Below are 22,866 nucleotides of genomic sequence, written 5' to 3'. Positions count from 1 at the left end.
TTTTGTTCAGGGTTTGGTTAAAATGCGAAAATAAAATGACTTGTAAATCAAATAATCGTAGACGATGCACCATAAATTTTATTTTTAATAATTTTAGATAATTAATTATTATCGATTATAATATTTTTATTAAGTTAAATTATTAAAATAGTTTCAACCAATTAAATTTTATACGTTATTGGAATAATAATATGCTTTAAATTTTAGATTTTTTTTTGTTTATTTAACTATGAATTTTAATCATTATCAATGAATAAACAATTTTAGTCAAATTATATAAACTTTTAATTGTAAATAATTAATACAATAATCAAATTAAATAATTAATAATAACTTTTTTCTTTGACAACCTGTAAAATTAATAATTAAAAATTTTAATTTCACCCGATAATATGTATTCGGTTAAGAAATTAAATCACCTGTGGTGTTTATATTTTACTTATATTTCTTGGACTGGGCCGACGAAAGAACAAATGGGCCACTTTTACAAGCCCAAAAACAATGAATCCGCATGTATTAGCCTACACATCGTCCATCTCTCTGAGCTCATCTGGGTTCAACTGTTTTATTTATTTTTATTTTTATTTTTATTTTTTTTCTGTGGTTCTGCATTTCTCAGGTGACATTAGGGTTCTCATACTTCAATCCGTAATTTGTCAACATTTGTTTGCAATTCTTCTTTGATCTGCGTGAACTCTCTTTCATTTGAGGCGGGTGAGTTTATTGGTTGCCCCCTTTAATTTTAGTTTTCGTTATGGCTTGTGCATCATGCAGTATGCTTGAAAATCTATTTCATCAAAGTTCATCTTCTATATTGTTTGAGCGGCTAGTATTGTTTCTCTGCGCGATTTTGTACTTTAGAGTATCAATTCTATTTAGGGTTTAAGGATTTGCATTTAGTTGTTCACTTATTTAATTTACCGCGAATATTTGCATGCGCCAAATTGACTTATCTGATAGTTTTTGATGCGTTAAATTAAATTTTATCGGCTGATTTTGTTTCTTGATCACCCGACTTAGCGAGCGTATAGAATATTTTTGTTAATGTGTTGCGTCTTTTTGACGTTGATGAACGACTGGTGTTTATTTGCCTCGTGGTTTAACGTAGTGACTTGCATTCAACTCATCCAATCAGGTATATGGTTGTAGTACAAATTTGAAGCTGAAGGAAGGGAAAGAAGAACATGACAAAGAAGAAGAACCCATTGGTTTTTCTGGATGTCTCAATTGATGGAGACCCCAAGGAAACAATGGTTTTTGAGGTAGTTTCCTATTTGCACCTGCCAAATGTATGGATTAAGTAGTTAAAGCCATTGTTTGTGTGATACTTATTGCAGCGTTTGTTGTTATTATTATTATTATTATTTTGTTTGGATAAGAAGCAATTTTATTGATAGTGTGAAATTACAAGAAGGGGGAAACCCTTTTTTAATTGAAGAAAAGGTTAATTATACTTTTATGTTCCTTTTTAATTTTTCAATATGGTTATTTTTGCATGATTACATATTTAATTTTTCTTTCATTTGCATAATTTTCAGCTGTTTTATGATGTTGCTCCAAAAACGGCTGAGAATTTTCGTGCTCTGTGTACAGGTAAATCATATTCTAAATATTAATGTTTGTTGTTATTGCAAATGCCAGATTCCCATTGTTCATATCCTATCAACCGTTAATAATTATCAGACTGCAGAATATGATGTTGGTAGTGTTACAGACCATATTATCTTACTCATATATAATAATCTTGTAGAACTATGTATGTTTAGCAATATTTCTTTTTTTCACCACTGAGTTATTATTGGAGTACTAATGTTGGCAATACTATCTTTGCGGTAAAATGTATTTTATTTAATTATTATGGTGAACAACTTGCCTTTCTCCTTTATATAACTATTTATGTAATTTTGGATTACTTATATTTTATTTTGATTTCAGGAGAGAAAGGAGTTGGCCGAAAAACGGGAAGACCACTACATTATAAGGCATCCTTTTTTCATCGGATTATTAGAGGTTCCATGGCACAGGTATGTCTACATCGGGGTGGTCATCTTCCCCAAATATAACAGATTTTATATTGGCTGTAACCATGTTTTCTAGTTGAATGTACCTTAGAAGTGGTCTGTCTTTTTTTAGTCAGTTACCCTTGTTTATGCTGTAGGCTACAGGGCTGATGGTCAAGAATCCTTTTCTTGTGATGTAGTTTTAAGGTTGTACTTGTTAAGCTGTCCATATTTTTTTACTTAGTTCTCATTGATACCCAAGTATTTTGTAGACATGTCATATTCTTTCTTTAATATGAATTAATGGTTCTTTTCCATATCTTTCCAGGCTGGAGATTTTGTCAAACGAGATGGTATGTATTTTCTTTGGCCTGTTTATTTTTCTCATTGGATTGTCTGTTGAAGTTATATTAATTGTTCTTTCATTTTTTTCACATGTATTTTAATGCTACAGCAATGAACTTGGCTCTGTAATTGGGTAGAGATGCCCTTACCAATCTTTGAAATTGGTAATGCACCTTTAGGTTTAGTTTTTTTTTTTTTTTTTTTTTTTTTTTTTTTTTTTTTTTGAAGTTGTGCTGGCAAGGGGAGTAAAATGAATAACTTATTCATGCACATTGGTTGCTTTCTATGTTTGGTTGATTCAGCTGGCTGCTATTAAATTATATGTTAGTTACCTAGTTAAACTGTAACTTGAATTTTGAATTTAAAAAGAAATGCATTAGGCAACAACCTGTTACTATTTTTTTCCACTCCATCTCTTTGACGAAGAGATTAAGAATTCAGATTAATGTAGGATAGTTTAATAATATATTTTGTATTGATGAATAACTGAGTTTCATTGCATTTTTTTTTTACATTTACACTTTGTTCGGTAGACATGCTTGTGTTCTATATGATCGTTAGTTGATAGTTGGTAGCTAGTGAATCGTTGAAGAGCTAGTCTATCTTGTGATTGGAGATATTCTTGCATGTATCAAAGAGTTGAATTAACTAAGTTTACTTTTTGAATAAAGTTGCCCTTTTCTTGGCCTTGCTATTGGAAACTAGAGCAATGTCTTTATTATTATTATTTTTATTGATAGCTGCCGTTGGATTTATTTTTATTTTATTTTCTTGAGAAACCTTGTTGAAGATTGTATCAATTAAATGTAATGTGCTGGACGACATCTGGTAACTACATCTTCTTTGAGGACTTACAAGAATGTGGTTTCTTTGAAAAGTTGTTTGAATATTGTCTTTGCTATTCTATAGAAGTAAGAACACTGACCTGTAGACAGTATTAACTTGTACGTAGGTTTTTACATGATGATGAAAGTTAATTCTTCCCTGCTCTTATCTTACTCAGGTACTGTTGGAGAGAGCATATACAGTGGAAAGTTTCCAGGTGAATTTTGCATTTTCTGAAAATTGTTTTTATGCTTTTCATGATGGAAGTTTAAATACGGTTTCATTTTGCTTGTATTACTCTAGTGTAGTTATTGAGTTAATGCATGGTTTGGTTAGGGACAAGAAGTCTGTTGTTTGTTGAAATGAGCTTTGAAATTTTCATCAGTCTTGTCCCAATGTGAATAATCTTTAAGTTTTGAGCTTGAGAGATTTGAAGGCAAATCTTCTATTTTTTTTAGCTTTAAAATGTGTGTTTTTATTTTTCAAATTTTATTATTGACAATATGAGGAGTATGCTTATAATTTTTGGTTTGATATGCTTATAATTTTTGGTTTGATATGATTTGTGGTACTGCCTCTTTACATACTTTGATTTCTTAATTTGCTTGCATGCTTGCTATTATGGAATGGGGCTGCTAATAAAAACTTTGGTGGCTGTATTGATTTCTATAGTATTCTATATCTATTAGGTTAATTTAGATTTATTTCATTCTCATGATAAAACTTATTTTGTTAACTAAGAAAATACAGGTCATGGAGCCCCACTTTTTATTTTCTATGAGGTTCTTCCCCCACATTGATAGGTTTCCTTTTTATAAGTAAATTACTGCTTTATATTCTTTGAAGACATTTTACTGAAAGAACTGCTACAAGTGATACTAATCTTGTTTCGGTTCTCTTGTTTCTTGACATGATATGATCTTAATCCATCTGTTGTAATTTTATGGGATAGGCTGTAGTGTCTCGCGCTATTTTTTTTATTGTGACCATTACTGCGTGGCTTTCTTAAAGTGTACACTCATGCTTAGTATATTGATTTTCAGAAGCATCCTTTTGTTTAGATATTGTTTTCTGCACAATTGATTGTAGTTTCACAAGCCATCAAAAGAGTTTTAATGTGCATGCTATTTTGGTAAAATTGAGAGTAACAAATGCTTGAAATTAGTACAGATGAACCTCCTCGGCTAAAACATGATGGACCTGGTCTTCTATCGATGGCAATTGCTGACCGTGACACTTTAGGCTCCCATTTTCTTATCACATTTAAGGCCATTAATCATCTTGACAGGTTTGTTAGTGTAGTATTGCGCTAATATACTATCGTTATTATGTCTTTGTTTAAAAAATTATTTTTTTACTATTGTACATATTATATAGATGAGAATAGAAGTTTGATGTGTTGTAAAGTTATCATATTATTTATGTTGACCTGATCTCTCATTCCCCCTCCGGTACTGCTCTTTTAGGAAGCATATAGTATTTGGAAAACTTGTCCAGGGTTTTGACGTACTGAAAAAGATAGAAAGTGTGGATGTAGAGGATGGTGTTCCAACTGTTACAGTGAAAATTGTCAACTGTGGCGAGTTTAATGAAGGTAGGAATTATAAAACATATTGATAACTTGTTATTTATTTTATTATTGTGAATTGTTTCTTGTGAGTTAATTTGTCGACCCTAAGGCCATTTTTTAAGTTAGTTGACTGTTTTGCAGAAAAAAGAAAGATAAACAAAATGAAAATAGGAAAGATTACTTCTTCAGATGACGATAGTCATGAAGAAAAGCGAAGAGGAAAGCAGAAAAGAACAAGGGAGAGGAGGAGGAGGAAGAGAAGATACCACACATCTGATTCAGATAGTTCATCTGATTCGGAATTAGACTCCGACTCTGAGAGTGATTCTGACACAGATTTGTCGTCGTCTTCTTCTTCTGAAAGTTCTTCCAGTGATGACAGGTCTAGAAAGAGAAAGAAGGCTTCTACGAGAGGCAGATATAGACGTGGTAAAAGAAAGGATAAAAGACGTGACCGAAAGAGATGGAGGCATGATAAGAAGTCTAAAAGAAAATCTAAAAGGTTCTTGATATTATGACTTAAAAGTATATCTTCATTATTTATTTTTCTGATTCTTCAAGATTTTTTTTTTTCTTTTTATTTGTTTGGGTGGGGGGAAGGAGCTTGAAAATGTATGATCTTGATACAGTTGATTGTTTGGTTCATGTCCTTTGGTTTTCTACGCATGCTTTTAAGTGAGTTAATATGGACTGCAAGATGGGCATTATCTAATACTGAGTTTTTTTTTTCATCGCCAGGGCCTTGGACAGTCTTACGGATACTGAAAGTGACAGCAAAAGCAGAAGCACTTCTGTGCAAGATGGCCTTGATGTTCAAGGGAAAGATATAAACCGTAAGGGCTTGTCAGTGAAACCTGGTAATTTTTTTTCCCTTCATCCTTGATCTTGGTGAATATGATGATGGGTTCTTCAATTCATCTCTAATTCTTCCCAATCACTGCTTGATTGCACGCATCATGTTGTTTTTGTGATATCCTGCAGGTGAAGATGTACCTCAAGCCTCAGATGCCTGCCATAGAAGGAGAGGAGAGGTAGATATGGTGGAAAATGATGGGGAGAGATCCCATAAGGAGAATGGTGAGCGAAGGAGCAATGGCATTGCTGAAGTGAATTCTAAATCTGACAGATGCTGTGAAAGACAACCTGATATTGTAGACGACCACCCTGGAAAATCTAGGTCCACTCTCCATTCTTGTCATGCCTCAGTTATTCTTTGTGCTTAACAATTGTTCCAGATCTGGTATTTTATTAAAAGTTGATGAGCAGGAGTCGAAGCTATAGTCCTAGAAGGACGATGAGTAAGAGTATTAGTCGCAGCAAGAGTCGCAGTGTTAGTCCGAAACGAAGTATGAGCAGGAGTCGAAGTATTAGTGGAAGCCCGCCTCGTGCACCATTGAGGAGCAGGACCATTAGCAGAAGTCCTCTTCGAAATGGTAGCAGGAGCCCGGGTATGGGAAGGGAAGGTAGGAGTATCAGTAGAAGCCCATTACGAAGCGGGCCTCGGAGAGGAGTTAGCAGAAGCCCCTTGAGATCCAATCTACAAAGAAGTCCAAGCAGGAGCCCACCTAGAAGAGCCTCTAGAAAATCAATTAGTAGGAGTCCTGCAAGAGTTTCCAAAAGTGTAAGCAGAAGTCCATTGAGGTCGTCTCGTCAGAGTCTGAGCAGAAGCTCAGGTAGGGGGCCTTCTAGGAGGAGTATCAGTCGAAGTCCTCAAGCACCAGTTAGGAATCGAAGGAGCTACTCTAGGAGTCTTACTCCCATCCGTAGGCCAAGGTCACCTGCATCTGATAGAGGGAGAAGTGCATCAAGAAGTGTTTCCCCAGAAGGATCTTCAAAGCGCATCAGAAGGGGGCGTGGTTTTAGTGAGCGTTATTCATTTGCTCGAAGATACAGAACACCCTCTGCATCTCCTGTCAGGTCATATCGTTACAGTGGAAGAGTTGAACGTGACAGGTGAGCTTTTTTGATCATGTTCAGTTTGTTTAATGTCACACTTCCAGTTTTCTATGCTTATAAGTGAACAGCTCAGAGAAATGATCTTTTAAGTGCTTGCTTGTGTTACTAGATATTCAAGTTACAGAAGATATTCTCCTAGGCGCTATAGAAGCCCTCCTAGAGGAAGATCTCCGCTAAGGTCTGTCATCTCTCTATTATTTCTCACAATCTAAGTTCTGAATTGAATCTATTCATGAACATAAGAGTTTCTTCTCATTTGACACATAGACCAACATAAAGCCTTAATCTTTTAAACAAGTACAAGTGCCCCTATGGTACTGTTACATGTTTTGTTCTTATGTTGCTTGATAACTTCTCATTTATACAGATACAGAAACAGAAGAAGCAGGACTCCCTCTGCATCTCGTAGTCCTCGTTACCGTAGTCGTCGTTATAGCTGTAGTCGAAGCCCTATTAGGAGCCGTTCCCCAGTTGAGGGATCCAGGTCTCGTGTGTCTCCTCGAGTCGTTAGGCGGAGATCTTCTTCAAGGAGCAGATCCCCATCGAAATCAAGAACCCCTGCGGATTCACAATCCCCAAGAAGAACGAGCAAAGATAGGTCCAGGTCACCTTCTGGTAGCCCAGAAGGGAAGAAGGGCCTGGTCTCTTACGGTGATGGATCTCCAGATTAAGAGAAGGTAAAAAGATCATTAAAAGAAAGAAAGGACCTTAATGATTTCATGGAGACCATAAATTATGCATTCTAGCCTTTGTATTAAACCCGGCTTAGATTTGTATCAGAGTACATCTCGTAGGATATAGAGTGTTTGCATGTTGGATCATTTTCTTTTCTGGGTATTCACCAGTGTTTGCATGTTTACAGTCGTTAGCCAGTTTCGGGCGATTTCGATATCTCATGTTGATCTAAGGTTCTAGTTTCTCCAAAATATCGTTTACCTCTTATTTATCTGGACAAGGTTCTTGATATATATATATATATATATATATATATATATGTTGCACTAAGCTCGATTTTAAATGACACGAATTCAAGATTCCTAAACTAAGCATCTGTTTTTTTAAAAGGTTTCATGGTTTTTCTTTAGTGTTTTGTTCGTTGTGCGTCAACTTGAAGATGCCAAAATCATATGAAAACTACCAAATTATATTCGACAGAAAGCATATTCACTAAATTTGTATATAATTCATATAGTTTAATATCAATCCAAAGCGTCGTATGAATTAGATTAATCTAAAATGTAAGATGAAATGAAGTAGTGGCGACAGCATCTTATTATATACAAATAAAAGGATTTGAAAGGTGACGAAGAGATCTATTTTAGTCCCATCGCCCATTATTCCAAAGATCAAATCCCATCTTAGGTTTTTATTATCAAAGAGTTGACAACTTTTTCTTTCAAAAGCAAAGTGTGTAGGGGTTTTTAATATCCAATTTTAAACAAAGTAAAAGTAAGTGCCTCGTAACTTTAGAGGCTTTTTTCGCCAAAATGTCAATTTTTTATTACGAGAAGTTTGACCTTTTGAGTTGATTAGGACAAATTTTTTACGTTCTGTATTTGGAGAAATAAAAATATTTTTTTTGAAATTTCACTCGTTAATAGTATATATAAACTTATTCATTGAATACCCATCCTGTCAAAGAAAAAAAAACACAAATATCTTTTGATATGAAAAAAAATTCTTAGCACACGAAAAATTGTATTCGCAATATTTTAGATTGGACTATTGATGTAACCGGGAGAATTCATTCTCATTACAAGATCTTTTTTAAAAGAAATGAAAAAAAAAAAAAAGTCCTTTCTCTTTTTGTAAAGAACCTTCCTTTTATCTTTTTAAAATTTGGAGATATTGCTATCTTTAAATTTGATTATAACTTTGACTCAAAAGAATTTCCTCACAAGAATATAATATTATACAATCCTATGAAGATTCTTTGAGCTGAAAGAAAATATATAGCGTTTTTTATAAAAAAAAATTCCCCAAAAAACCCTTTATTTCAATTTTAGCCGAAGTTGAAAGATATAATGATTTAGAGGGTTGAAATTGATTCAAAAATTTGGAGAAGAATCTAAAAGAATGGAAGAAAACGAAGGAGATCTATGATTCTTAGCTGTATTGCATAGCCATTCATTCTATAATTGACCAATTTTTCAACCCTTTTATCATTGGTTTTAGTAGTATTCTTTCAAAGTACATAGTGTCCGGTATTCGGTATTACTACAAAATGTTTATCAGTATGTCCCTTTCAAATTTGGATAAGATCTCTCTTTATCACATTTCGATTATTAAATTTTTTTAACGTTTTTCTTATTAATTTAAAATCTCCCCTTTATAGTAAACACAAAATTCAATATCATTTTAGAATTATGATTTAAATAAAATGTGTGAATATGTTTTTTTTTTCAAAAAGGCAAAAATGAAAATTTGAATTTTTTATCACAAAGAATGCATTGAGTAAATACTTTTTCTAAAAAGTTACTAATGTTGGAATAATTTTGAAATAAAATATTTTAAAAATAAAATTAACTTTTCTAGACACAGAAAAAAATACTAATTTTGAAGTGTATTTAATATAATTTATCAGGATAATGATTAAGAGAGAGTAAAAAATTGATTAATTTTTTAAAAAGAAAATTCAGCACTAAATCTTTCAATATTAAAAATTTCAACCAAATAATTATCTCAATTACATTATCTGAATTATTCATTCAAATTTTTGTTTTTCATAAAATAGATAAAATAAATTTTCATTTAAAGTTACATTATAAATACTTAAATAATATTGTAAATCATTTCCGAAGGCATTTTTGTAAAGCATTAAGGAAACGACACGTGTTTAAGTAGCATGATACTTTCCTTTTTAAAAAAAAAAAAAAATTCTAAAGCTAAATATTATTTTATTTTTCCCAGTAATAAAGATTGATTCCAAAAAAAATAAAGTCCGCATATTCTAATATTTTTTTAAAATTGTAATTCGGAATTGAAAATAGTACGAAAAGGTTAATAAATTCATTAATTAAATTTTAAATAGATCTAAAAATATAAGTTTATATTCAAACAAACAACAAAATTATATGCATAATATAAATGCAAGCATGAACAAAATGTTCTCTTTCCTTAAAGTCTAAAATTAAAGCATTCTTTTAAAAGTTAATATCAATTTTTGTTACTAAAGTGCTAATTTTAATTAAAAAAAATTAAAAAAACAATATTCACGTAGTTATTTTTTTTAATCAGTTCCTAAAATTTTATATTTATTTTATTTTTATTTCAAAATTTAGTATTATTCATATCATTATTAATTTGTTAACAATGTAATTTCATATATAAATACTAATTTGATAATCTAAATGTTATTAAAACTTATATACAATATTAAAATAAAATACAAACATTATTCTTTTATATACAATATGTAACTAATTTATATATATGAAAAGAAAAGTAGAAGCTTTGTGCTTCTATGTTTTTCATTATAAAAAAAAAAATTAATTAATTATTTTTAATGCATTTAAATTTTAAAATTAACCTTGAAAAATATAATCGAATTTTCAAAAAGGAAAAAAGTCTCAGACTGGTAAGCCATATTCATGAAAACATCATCACACGATTGAAAAGTACTTTCTCGAATGCTTTTCCTCTTCCATCTTGATTAGATAATTATATTCCAAACACGTATTTTTAATATATAATATTTTTAGGTAATTTTCTAGTTAAATTCTATTTTTAAATATAATTTTGTTTTTGTATTAATCTTTTATTATTTTTACTTTAAAGTATCTAAACAGTGTCACTTTTATATGGTAAATATATAATATCTATTATTAAATTTTTTATAAAGTATAATTGACATATATTTATTTGGTTAATTAAAAAAAAGTACTGAAATTACAGATTTCATGCACGCCGTTCCCTAAAAACCAAGGAAGTTAGAAGGCAAGGGGGTGCAAAAAGGTAATTTCACAGGAAGCCCATTGTGTAAGAGAGTAGCCGTTGTTTCTGGACTTTCTGGGCCACTTTAGTCCCTTCGGCGTTTGAAGTATTACGAAGGAAACAACGGAATAAAAAGAAAGCAAGAAGAAGGAGGAGAAAGCAGTGTGAAGGGACGCGAAGGCAAAGCTTATACAAAAGAGACAGAAACTGGAAAAGCCGATATGCTTTTCGGGTCGTTAAACACTTCTACCCCTAATTTTTTGTAATTGGTAAATAAAAACCCTCAAATCCTCTTCACTTTCTGCTTCTGTTCTTCATATTTAAGTAAATTTTAAGCAATCCGTCCAGATCTTTCCTATGAATTCTCGCCGTCATCAATGCTTGCTTGAACATTCAACTTTTAGGACTGTAATTTGATGGCTGTCTTTTCATTCTTTATGTATTGTATTATACCTTTTTTTTTTTTTTTTTTTTTTTTTTTTTTTGCATAAAAAATGGTTGAAAATTTTGATTAGTTGCTATATTCTGGTGTTGCTGTAGTTGAAGTGCTTTAGCCTTGTGGGTTGTCCTGCGTTCACGGGCATAGATTCTTTGCCTCTCGCTCTCTTGCCCTCGTAATCCCTCTTTTTGTTGCTCCCTCTGTGGCATTATGAACTGAAGGGCTATGTCAGCTCAGAGCTCGTTTTCTGCATCGATGCTTTAATCTCTTGTGGATTCTTCTTTGCCCATAAAGATTTCTTGCCTTTTTCTTCCTTTTTTGAGATGCCTTTCACTTTTTTTTTTAGTATTTGAGGACTTTGGAGGCTGTTTATGGGATGTGATATCAGGAGTAGCCAATGGAAAATTCATGGGTTTTAGTTCCATTTCAGCCCTCCCAAGTGCATATAAATACAGTTGGTCAATTCTAAAACTCTTCATTGCAGGAACTAATTCCAACGCCCAAGTTGTGGCCTGTCTTGCTTCCAACATTTTTGTGGAAATACAATGAGCTATAACAGCTCTGCTATGGGTTCTGGTTTGTTCGCTTTCTGCTCATTTTGTTTTATTGGTTTACTGTCAAGCAAGCTTAACTACCTAGCTTTAATTTTTGCTCCATTATGTCAGGTAGTAGAACAGGCAGGATGAGCTTTGAGTTTGGGAGGACCCATGTGGTCAGGCCTAAAGGGAAGCATCAGGCAACTATTGTTTGGTTACATGGCCTTGGTGATAAGGGGTCAAGGTACTAATGGCTTATCTTCTTTACGTTCTCCTTCCTGTTTAGCCAGCTTATTAGAGTTATGTTACTAGTTTCTGGTTGACTTCCTTTGAGGTTAAGAAGACACTTTGAGGTACTATGTGAGATCTCACATCGGTTGGAGATGAGAACGAAACATTACTTATAAGGGTGTGAAAACCTCTCCCTACCTGACGGGTTTTAAAACCTTGAGGAGCCCGGAAGGAAAAGCCCAAAGAAAACAATATCTGCTAGCGGTGTGCCAATAAGGACGCTGGGCCCCCAAGGGAGTGGATTGTGAGATCCTACGTCGGTTGGAGAGGAGAACGAAACATTGCTTATAAGTGTGCAGAAACCTCTCTCTACCAGACACGTTTTAAAACCTTAAGGGCAAGCCTGTAAAGGAAAGTCCAAAGAGGACAATATCGGCCAGCCGTGGGTTTGGGCTATTACATACTTGAGTATAAACACTCACTAAACTCTATGGCGCATTACATGTAACTTACAAACTTTCCATCCTAATTAGTGGGTTATATCTGAGCAGAAGACTTTCTTTTTGTCTTCCATGCCAAAAGTAAGGGAAGAAGTGGCTGAGTGAGAAAATGTCAATGTCTTGCCCTATCTTCTTGTGTATGTTCATATATAGAAAGTTTTAAAAATTCTATATGCCTTTACTAGAGATTCTTATTCTGATTTCTTTTTAAGTGGGAAGGTAACGTCATGTTTTCTGTCCTTTATAATTAGAAAAAAAATTCAAAATCAATATAAAATAATGATCATTATCATATGCTAGCTGATATCAGACATTTACATCATTAAAGGAGGGCTGGTTTCTTCATTATTGGAAGCCTATCTGGACATCTAATTTATTATTTATTTACTTCTAAATTTTTTCAGTTGGTCTCAGCTCTTGGAAACTCTTCCTCTACCAAACGTAAGGCTACTTAACATAGTAACCTTGATTGTCATTAAGTTTTGGGATTTGTTTAATATGATCAATTAACATAATAATTACGAATTCTGTTGCAGATTAAGTGGATTTGTCCTACTGCTCCTACTCGTCCTGTGACGTTATTTGGTGGATTTCCTTGCACTGCATGTAAGACTATCCAAATTTCATAAGCAAGTTTATTAAAATTATGAGCCAAATTCGTCGTATGAAAACGATATATTTATTCTTGGAATTAGTTTAAATTATGAGGTACTCTGCCGTTTCGTATCAGGGTTTGATGTGGGAGATATTTCAGAGGAGTCTCCTGATGATTTAGAAGGCTTGGATGCTGCAGCATCGCATGTTGCTAATCTTTTGTCTACAGAACCTGCTGATAGTATGTTTCTTCTTGAAAAGCTTTTTAACTCCCCCCAGCTGACTTGCTGTTTGTCACTTAATCACTGAACTTAATCATTGGTGTGATACTCCTCTGGTTGGTCACGTATGAGAGAGATAGAATCTCGTATTAGATTACTCGTTATTGTTGTGTCAAGGACTCGAACTGGTAGTTCTCATTTAAAACCATTTCATATATATGGTTTTGAAACGAAGAACAGTTATGAATTGTACGTAGGTAGGTATAGATAGAGGTTTCATCTACCTTCTCGTATCGTTTTTACAGATGATACTTGGTGTTTGGCATACAAATTTGTCATATTCTCACTCTTTTTCTTACCAACAGTTAAACTGGGTATTGGAGGCTTCAGTATGGGTGCTGCAACTGCTATTTACTCTGCGTCATGCCGTATTCTTGGGCAATATGGAAATGGAAACCTATACCCTATTAACCTTAGTGCAGTTGTTGGGCTTAGTGGCTGGCTTCCCTGTTCAAGGTTTGATTTTTGTTTGTGAATTATGAAGAAGCCGAAACACGCAGTGCACGGTCGTGAGAAAGCCTACACGGGTGGCCTTTGTTCTTTATCAAAGCCTTTTTTTGTTGTAGATCTTTGAGGAACCAGGTCAGTATGTCACACGAAGCTGCAAGGCGCGCTGCGTCCCTGCCCATTTTACTCTGTCATGGTTCAGGTACACTGCTAGTTTACGGGTTAAAGCATTAATGCACTCTTGTGAGAGAGATAGTTTCTCTCAATTCCCTTAATCCTATTGAATTTTACTGAGCGGTTGGTTACAGGTGACGATGTCGTAGCTTACAAACACGGGGAGAAATCTGCACATACATTAAGTTCATCTGGATTTCGCAATCTAACATTTAAATCCTATAACGGGTATGTTCGTATCTCGACTTTCTAGTGCTTCTCTTTTTGTATGTCTGATAGTAAGTAACAAATAAGATGGGATCTTGCAATGCAGGCTGGGCCATTACACCATTCCTGAGGAGATGGATGTTGTTTGTAATTGGCTGACAGTCGTTTTAGCACTCGATGGCGTACGGTTGGTCGATCACTGAAGAAGTTGCAGAGAAGCATGGAGGTAAACAACGAACACCATTTTTTAGGATCGTAACAAAAATGGTAGAGACGTTCGAGCATCATAGGGGCAGCAGAACGGATGATCATAGTTAGTTTTGGTTGCTTCGTTAGTAAAGAATAAACCATTGCCTTTCTGGTTTCTGGTCTTTAGCAAATCTGATAGAGTTACTGTCCACGTTTTACTCGTTTTCGCCTTCGGTTTTTTAGTCTAAGTTCGGGGGTATACGAATCTGAGAAAATTTTCAATGTTGTAATCTAATATAAACCCTTTTCTAAATCTATATATGACTACCTACTTACCACTGATCTTAGTTTTATGAATGAAATTTATTTATTTCAACTATTTACTTTAATTAGAACACATTTCCATAAATAAAAGAATCCATCAATCAATCCAATGCACAATTAACCCAAAAAAAACAACAAAATTCAAATAATACCTAAGCTGTGTATTCATATCTACACTGCTCCTCTATGATCCAATGGCTTGGCATTGTGGCTCAATCATCTCGCACTCGAGTCACTGGTAGCTGCTGCTCTTCATATGTCTCGTGGGGTGAGGTGCGGGAAGGGAGGCATCGACTTCACTATATATCTACGGCGCTCCATCCTCCCCAAAGAATTATTCATCCCAACCTCATATTCGTTGTTACCATAATGAGGGGGAAACACCATATTTGTTTCTGGTGAGCCTCCATTAATGGACGTCGTCTTGCCTTCCTGAACTGGGGGCGTGTCGGGTGAACTACTTCCAATGCGTAGCTGGTCGGTACGTGACATGCTTGTACAACCCTTTGGCTTGGATGGTATGAATGGCGTTGAATTGATCTGCTGCTGCTGCTGCCATTGGCAAGAATTTGCATCCATTATGTCTGTGTTTGGTTCTACAAACTTGTCGTAGCAATCTGGAGTAGACGAGCTCGCCGTATCAAATTCGGGTGAGGGGTGACATATTCCGGGCACGATCCAGGATTTTAGGGGATCTGTTTCGTAACTAAGTGAAAGGAAAAAGGAATTAGAAACAATTCAGATACAAAAATACCTTCATACCAATAGATCCTTACCCTGAGTATTGGAACGATGGTGTTTGCGGGGAGTTGAGTTGTTGACTATAGAACTCAGAAGGGGAGATATCTTTCCTTAATGCCGTCGCATCATGTTCATAGATCAAGCTGCCTTCCACGCTTCCAACATCAGCTTTTCCAGTTGGCACCACCTCTGGAATCGCACAAAATTTAAGTTGTTTTTCAATGCAGTTCACTAGATCATATGATCTATCATATGATGCTACAAAGCTTCTCATCACAAGAACACCATACCTTCTCTCTTGCCATGGTCATTCCTACAGTCATTACATCGACATCTCTCTGTGCATCCAACATTAGCCTTCGAAGATAATCATAATTAGAATGGTACGAAAGGAAGTCGATATTATAAGATTAAATTATAAGTTTAGCCTATTTGAAAAATTGAAAACTTAAAGATTCAATTTTTATATCAAATACGTTTGTTAATTTAAGAAAAGGTTGAAAATTTAAAGTTCTATACGATATTTGTAAGCTTAAAATTTTTTTAGACGTTTTTGTTAGGAATCGACTCCCTACAATAGTATCATATGATCCATTTTGACTATAGGCTCTCATGGCTTTGGTTTGGGCTTTTTGGAGTTTTTTTTTTGTTAGGAATCGACTCCCTACAATGGTATCATATTGTCCACTTTGAGTATAGCCTCTCATGGCTTTGCTTTGGTTTTTTTTTTTTTTTCTTGTTAGGAATCGACTCCCTACAATGGTATCATATTGTCCACTTTGAGTATAGGCTCTCATGGCTTTGCTTTGGGTCTTTGGGTCTTTTGGTTTTTTTTTTTTTTTTTTTTTTTTTTTTTTTTTTTTTTTTTTTTTGGGTTAGGAATCGACTCCTTACAATGGTATCATATTGTCCATTTTGAGTATAGGCTCTCGTGACTTTGCTTTGGGCCTTTTTGGGGTTTTTTTTTTTTGTTAGGAATCGACTCCCCACAATGAAATGGTATTATATTGTCCACTTTGAGCATAGGCTCTCATGGCTTTGCTTTGGGCCTTTTTGGGTTTTTTTTTTTTTTTTTTTTTTTTTTTTTTTTTTTTTTTTTTTTTTGTTAGGAATCGACTCCCCACAATGGTATCATATTGTCCACTCTAAGTATAGGCTCTCATGACTTTGCTTTGAGTCTTTTGGGGCGCTTTTTTTTGTTAGGAATCGACTCCCCACAATAGTATCATATTGTCCACTTTGAGTATAGACTCTCAAATAGCTTTACTTTGGGTCTTTTGGGGCTTCCCCAAAAGACTTCGTACTAATGGAGATCTATTTTTTACTTATAAACCCATAATTCAACTCCTAAATTAACCAACGTGGGACTACTTCTCAACCATCCACAACAATTTTTTAAAATGGAAAGACCAAACTAAATGTAATTTAACTAATTACATAGAGATGGGTAATAAACCTGAAAGCATTCGCAATATTGTTTAGAGCACATAGACTTTATGCATTTGCAACCTTTTTTATGTCTAGCCAAGGATAGAGTCGATAGGCTTCCGTTCTCCTGTGGAAAAATCAACAATGAACAGCTATATTAGAGTGAACTAAAATGATAAAAAAACAAATTTCATGTTACCACTCACATTATTTACTGGAATCTCATTACGGTCCTCAATAACTGTTGGAGCAAATGCAAGTGGATCTCTGGTTTCAATTTGATGCCTCGTCTCAAGAACAGTTCGTAAATTTTTTGGCTTGTTAAAGCATCCTTGACAAGAACAATTCTCAGAACAATACATCCCAGCAGCAAAACAATCGCAATACAGTTTCAAGCACTTTGATTTTGTGCAGCTGCAACGTTTTGCATCATCGCCATTGTTATTGACTGAGCTTTTCTTCCTTTTCCTTCTGGGAATAACTTTACTGATCTTTTCAAGATTAGGGGATTGGTTGAAGTCAGAATCTCTTGTGTCATGTGGAGTTTCAGATGTCTCGGCTTTGACAGCAGCATTGCAGGGCTCCAAAATGAAGGAATTTGGTAATGAAATGGCCTTGTTGGTACGTCCTACAACAGCATTGCAGGCCTCCAAAATGACGCTATTTGGGTGCAACCCTATACCTGAAGGCTTGGGAGCTTGCAAGAGAGGGTTGCCAACAGATGTAGGACGTAGTGGTGTCCGCACCAAATGAGGTGAATTGGCTGCTGCTGGTACTCTGTTGTTAAATGTTGCTTCAAAGTTCATGACTGAGAGCTCTGTGTCCTCAACCAAGCATGGATATTGTGTTGTCATATCAGCATTGATTGTATAATTTGAAGGAAAATTGTTGTGAGGAGCACTGGCTGCAGCTTCTTTAGATTGAAGGTAACGTTGACGCATACCGTGTAGGGGTTGACCAACCTGTTGCAACATTTGTCATCAGCAAAACTACAACTAAAAGGCTCCTCCCTTTTAGAACCAAATTGAACTTGTTTTTACCATGATTTTCTTTTTTAAACAAGATTTTAAAATTTTGGTTTTGATTTTGAAAACGGGTAAGAATAATATAACATGTTAAGAATGAGAAATAAAAGTGAGATTGAAAGTCCGAGAAACATAGGTGGGATTGAAAGTCCCAATTGGATATAAAGTCTAATTTTCATTAATGTTCACAAGATTTAAATTAGATACAAGCGGTCAACTAAATCCTAGAAATAAGATAAAATATTACTAATAACCAAATCTGAAGATAAGATAAAATATATATTGAAAGTTCGAGAAACATAGATGGGATTGAAAGTCACAGCGAGATCTAAAGTCCAATCTTCATTAATGTTCACGAGATTTGAGAGATCTAAAGTCCAATTTTCATTAATGTTCACAAGATTTAAATAGGATACACGCTCTAAACTAAATCTTAGAAATAAATAAAATATTACTAATAACCAAATCTGAAGATAAGGTAAAATATATATTGAAAGTCCGAGAAACATAGGTGAGATTGAAAGTCCTAGTGGGATCTAAAGTCCAATTTTCATTAATGTTCCCAAGACCTCTTACAAAACTATTATATGTCCAAGTTCCCTCATGAAACTTTCGTTATTGGGTTAGCCATACACTTCACATGTTTTTAGCGATTCACATGGCATCATCAAATGATACAAGTCTTGGATAAGAATCTACAACGCACTAGAACGCCCTTGTTGACGATCCTTTACTCCGACAGTATCTAAGGTTCCTTGAACAATGTGATATCTCACACCGGGTAAATCCTTAACCCTTCTCCCTCTTACTAAGACTAGAGAATGTTCTTGTAAATTATGGCCAATACCAGGTATATAAGCAGTGGTTTCAAATCCCGAGGTTAAGCGTACTCTGGCAACTTTACGTAAGGCAGAGTTTGGTTTTTTGGGGGTGATAGTGGAAAAGTTGACAGATAAATCACCCTTACTGCCACTCGACAGCCACTCGACAGAACCGTACATGAGATTTTCACCTCATACGGCTCCTCGTTCAATTCTTTCGAAGATTAATACCAAAAGATATTCCAATAAAAACATTCCTAAAAAGTAGATAATAAAACAAAGATATTAATAAAGAAAAGTGGTGTGTTTGAGCTTAATTTTCTTCGAAACAAATGGTTATCAAACGGGAATTAAATTATCGAGAATTTATTGCCTAAACTCCAAAACATATTATGATACAACACCATATGAACTGCATTTATTTAGACTGTGCTATATATCTAATCCATCTAATGTAACATATCTGCTTAAATCTGAAGGGACATAATCAATGCATGCCATCTGCACTCAGGTATCATAACTAGGACACCAATGCATAGAAGATCCTTCAAATGACCAAATGACATGCAACAGCTAAACCATTCAGACTCAATCTCTTTATATTTGATCGATTCAAATCAGTTGAATTAAGCCAAAAAAGAAGTTAATTTTGTTCATCATTTCCATATCAAGCATCCAATCAGTATGACATTGAACCTGAAAAGCTCTCCAAAATGCATCATTGCTATTGCATTCATAGGCTCCATTTGAAGTAGCATTGCATAACCGTTCATGAGGCACAAAATCTGAGTAATCCTGATAGATAGCACTACCATCCTGCATCTTCAAGTGTTCATGATCAGTTCATACAAGATTATGCAGAGAATTCAAACTACTTGTATTTTGGGATGAATGGCTACACCAAATAGTTACCTGTTCACATAAATCTTCATTCCCTTGTTCCTTATAAGCCTGTGAGTTGGATAAATCAAATTGGTTACTACAGAAATCAAAACATGACTGCTCTTCACAAACTTCAGGTTGTTCATCTTTATTAGAAAAGGCTTGGATTATGCTTGTCCCAGCAACCTTCAGTATGGCATCCACATATCTTAATAGGCTGAAGTTCTCATAAACATTTGTTTAATGAGTATACAGAATTAACATACAGACCTCTTGCAACTCCGCCAAGATATCGTCCACAAGATCTGGATTACAGTAGGCTTCAGTTTGTGCAGTGTTAGATGACTCAAAATTGGGAGTCCTGGATAAAAAATACGATAAGTAATTTGTAGTCGAACGGAACGGAATAATGGTATCAGCGATCAATGATCAAGAACCTTTTCGGAAGTAGTGATTCAACATTTTCCGCATTCAACTCTGGAGAAGAAAATACAAAAGGAAGGGATTCATCCTCGATAAATCCCGTGGCTGCTCCATAATTACTCTGGTTGGGCTCTATTAGAAATATGTTGTCGACGAATTCTGAAAAAGAATCCTGAATTCGAAATTTGAATACATGGATGATTGACAAATAAGAAGAAACCGACAAATTACAAAATCATTATACACAAATGAAAAGCCAAAAATGAATCCGCCCTGGAATCGCTATAAAGATCATCCTTAGATCATTGACAGATCAAAATACAAAAAAGAAGCATTTATTTACTATGCGGAAACTATCCATCCATATACATCAAAGAACATAAAGAAAAGAGAAATCATGGGAAGAGAAGAACGAAAATTCGGTGGAAAGAGTACAAACCCAAGGAGATTCGGATGGAGAAGTGGGAAGAGTCGCAGTGGATGAGACGGTGCTTAACGTGGAAGTAAATGGAACAGTTTTAGGTGAATCCATAATGAAAGAAAAAGCTAAATTTTGTCTTTAACCTAAAGACAACTCTCTGATTTTGGATTGAAACTGATTATAAAATATAAGCGACAATTGTTGTGCTCAATAATAAGAAAAGGCGGGCGAGGAGAGAGGAGCGAGGAGCGAGGGGCAATGGGCGATCGGCTTCGGCTGAGCCACGATTGTGAGAGGAGAACGTAAAGATATTTTTAAAAGATAGCGGGAATTCTATCCGTGGGTATTTGGGCCGGCCTATTTGGGCCTGAGGATTACTGGTGGCCTATTTGGGCCTGAGGATTACTGGTGGCCTATTTGGGCCTGAGGATTACTGGTGGCCTATTTGGGCCTGAGGATTACTGGTGGCCTATTTGGGCCTGAGGATTACTGGTGGCCTATTTGGGCCTAAGGATTACTGGTGGCCTATTTGGGCCTGAGCGGCTGAGCCACGATCTGCATTAATCGGCCCACGAATTTAACCAAACAATAGAAACGCTTTTTCTTTTTTTTCTTTTTTTTTCTTTTTTTTTTTTTTTTTTTTTTTTTTTTTTTTTTTTTTAATATTTACAAATTGGACTCAACTAGGCTGGGTGATTTAGAAACAAAAATAAATTAATTTCATTTATTTGATAAGAATATTTTTTGAGTTCATATTAAAGCTAGAAAATTAAATTAAAAATTATCCAAAGCTTGAAGGCGTCCGGTGAAGGTAAATTGTTAATCAATCATGTCCAAAAATTACTTCTTCTAACTAAAAAAATTACAAATTAAAGCGTGGTAAAAAATAAATTTAAAGTATTCATTAGTATACTTTTTACTGAAGTGTTAGTACTAAATATTTTAATTACATTTTTTTTAAAAAGTAAATAAAATATACTATTTATATGAAAGAAGATAAATATAATATACCATATATGATTTTGGCTAGCTAGAAAATGTTGATACACGAGAGAATATAGTTTGAAGGAGGGTTAGAACAATGAGTAAAGTTGCTGCAAAGAAGGAAACAATAGCCCATGGCGTATTGAAATAATTATGCTTGAGTGAAGCTTTCGCCTTATTCCATCGTCTATTGCAGTGTCTATGTAAAGCATTGCTAATATCGTTGAAGTGGTAACAATTTGAGACTATGACAAATTTACCGAGATTGTTAAACAATTCTGAAACTTCTTTATCATTGCCTCCAATATCATTGATTATGATTTCGGCTTTAACAAGTAAACTCACATCTTTCTCTGTACATATCAAAGAATCCAGTAATGACACATATTGAATACATCTGTAATTTTCCATGGACAAATTCTCAAATGCTATTAGATTTCGCATCATGGTTTCGAAGTAATCATCAATATATAAAGTTGGAATTTCAAAAACTCCATTTTTGAAGGTTATATCCATTATATGTTTTGCATTTTTGGCTTTTTTGACGGTGACACCAGCCTCACAAAGCTCAGTTATCGATGGAGGAATAATAAAGTTCTTATCATTAATGTTGTGTCGAGGAGGCATTGTAGGGAGGACAAAGAAGAAGCTTAAGAAATCAACAAAGTGCTTTGGTTTTATCGATGATGCATCAGAAAGAGAATAATTATATATCAATCCACACTGTAAAAACACGTATGTAAGTCTTATAAACGAGGAGGGAGCATAATTTTGTGGTACGAGGTCAAACAAATGTTGAAGCAAAAAGAAAGGGATTTGATTTTCGAGCTTAATCAAATCAATATATATATGAGGAATTCTTTTGTAGAAGGAAAGATCTACGTTGTTTTGAATTTTTGAGAATGCACTTGGGTCATATTGCTCATAATATAGAATCAAGAACTCCACTATGAAACAACCATCCACAAGCATCATCTTAACAAAATCTTCATCACTCATCTTTACGGGTTCTGCATAGCAATTTCGGACTTCTTTCATCAAAGTTTGAGTAGTTTTCACTAGAAACTCCAATGAAATCATTTTGTTATCTAGACGATGTAGAAAGTTACTAAGACCTTGAAGCTTATATTGTTCTGTGGCTATTAAGTCATTTCGACTACGATGATGAAATGGACCGATGGAAATGACTTGAGGAGTGTAGGCTGAATTATTCATCCCGCGTAGTTGTTTCGAAACTTGATAAATGGTACAATCTGCATTAACAGAAGGTAGTTGTTCTAACATCTTTTCAATGGATATCACGATATTACCACAAAATTGGTCAACCTCACTAATTTCTGACATATTATAAGGTATGTCGTTTGCTTGATGAACTCCAATTCGACTATTTTTCACGTATGATAGAAATGAACTCGGGCGAATGGTTGGGCTCTCAAACTAAATAATTTATATATAAGGAAGCAACAAAAATTTAAGGAAGCAAAAAAAAAAAGGTGAGAAAGGAAGAAGTACCTTGCCTGAAAATAGAGGGAAGAAGATGTTGGTAGTAAATGATGGTGAGGGAGGGAAGGAAGGAAGGGTATTTAAAGG

The 22,866-nt window shown here is 34.5% G+C and overlaps 4 protein-coding genes across 13 annotated transcripts; 2 read left to right on the top strand and 2 right to left on the bottom strand.

Moving 5' to 3' along the window:
• The first annotated feature begins 554 nt into the window (after window positions 1-554).
• Window positions 555-7,622, top strand: LOC111805310 (peptidyl-prolyl cis-trans isomerase CYP95). 4 transcript variants are annotated; one of them, XM_023690314.2, is made up of 14 exons: window positions 555-714; window positions 1,136-1,262; window positions 1,539-1,593; window positions 1,936-2,024; window positions 2,329-2,353; window positions 3,349-3,387; window positions 4,341-4,458; window positions 4,637-4,764; window positions 4,867-5,242; window positions 5,479-5,597; window positions 5,722-5,917; window positions 6,007-6,693; window positions 6,806-6,874; window positions 7,064-7,622. In XM_023690314.2, exons 2-14 carry the CDS (start codon window positions 1,185-1,187, stop codon window positions 7,365-7,367), a joined length of 2,283 nt encoding a protein of 760 aa, XP_023546082.2. In that variant the 5' UTR covers window positions 555-714; window positions 1,136-1,184; the 3' UTR covers window positions 7,368-7,622. The 4 variants fall into 4 exon arrangements, with proteins under 4 accessions (XP_023546082.2, XP_023546085.2, XP_023546086.2 ...); XM_023690317.2 differs by lacking the exons at window positions 555-714; window positions 1,136-1,262; window positions 1,539-1,593 and adding an exon at window positions 2,455-2,509; XM_087128496.1 differs by lacking the exons at window positions 555-714; window positions 1,136-1,262; window positions 1,539-1,593; window positions 1,936-2,024 and adding exons at window positions 2,169-2,207; window positions 2,455-2,509.
• Window positions 7,623-10,713: 3,091 nt separating this feature from the next.
• Window positions 10,714-14,569, top strand: LOC111804872 (uncharacterized). Of its 3 annotated transcripts, none has more exons than XM_023689678.2 (10): window positions 10,714-10,898; window positions 11,553-11,644; window positions 11,734-11,848; window positions 12,740-12,776; window positions 12,872-12,941; window positions 13,066-13,170; window positions 13,516-13,666; window positions 13,777-13,859; window positions 13,966-14,059; window positions 14,145-14,569. In XM_023689678.2, the coding sequence occupies exons 2-10, from the start codon at window positions 11,614-11,616 to the stop codon at window positions 14,239-14,241; spliced, it is 783 nt and encodes a 260-aa protein (XP_023545446.2). In that variant the 5' UTR covers window positions 10,714-10,898; window positions 11,553-11,613; the 3' UTR covers window positions 14,242-14,569. The 3 variants fall into 3 exon arrangements, with proteins under 3 accessions (XP_023545446.2, XP_086984714.1, XP_086984715.1); XM_087128588.1 differs by lacking the exon at window positions 10,714-10,898 and adding an exon at window positions 10,972-11,035 and having other exon boundaries at window positions 11,555-11,644; XM_087128589.1 differs by lacking the exon at window positions 10,714-10,898 and adding an exon at window positions 11,196-11,243.
• A 123-nt stretch (window positions 14,570-14,692) lies between these two features.
• LOC111805486 (CRC domain-containing protein TSO1) lies at window positions 14,693-20,549 on the bottom strand. Of its 5 annotated transcripts, none has more exons than XM_087128583.1 (10): window positions 20,311-20,549; window positions 19,886-20,043; window positions 19,719-19,809; window positions 19,479-19,634; window positions 19,263-19,388; window positions 16,927-17,682; window positions 16,749-16,847; window positions 15,583-15,649; window positions 15,328-15,481; window positions 14,693-15,257 (listed from the first exon to the last, which is right to left on the bottom strand). In XM_087128583.1, the coding sequence occupies exons 1-10, from the start codon at window positions 20,401-20,403 to the stop codon at window positions 14,804-14,806; spliced, it is 2,154 nt and encodes a 717-aa protein (XP_086984709.1). In that variant the 5' UTR covers window positions 20,404-20,549; the 3' UTR covers window positions 14,693-14,803. The 5 variants fall into 5 exon arrangements, with proteins under 5 accessions (XP_086984709.1, XP_086984710.1, XP_086984711.1 ...); XM_087128584.1 differs by having other exon boundaries at window positions 19,263-19,382; XM_087128585.1 differs by having other exon boundaries at window positions 19,479-19,517.
• Window positions 20,550-21,318: 769 nt separating this feature from the next.
• LOC111805485 (UPF0481 protein At3g47200-like) lies at window positions 21,319-22,620 on the bottom strand. Its single transcript, XM_087128724.1, has one exon. The coding sequence runs from the start codon at window positions 22,618-22,620 to the stop codon at window positions 21,319-21,321; it is 1,302 nt and encodes a 433-aa protein (XP_086984850.1).
• Window positions 22,621-22,866: the final 246 nt, after the last annotated feature.

Source organism: Cucurbita pepo, chromosome 11, assembly GCF_057944985.1.
Source record: "Cucurbita pepo subsp. pepo isolate OVF chromosome 11, ASM5794498v1, whole genome shotgun sequence".
NCBI classification, from domain to species: domain Eukaryota; kingdom Viridiplantae; phylum Streptophyta; class Magnoliopsida; order Cucurbitales; family Cucurbitaceae; genus Cucurbita; species Cucurbita pepo.
The sequence above is the reverse complement of the archived record's forward strand: the minus strand, read 5'-3'. Positions and strand labels throughout refer to the sequence as shown.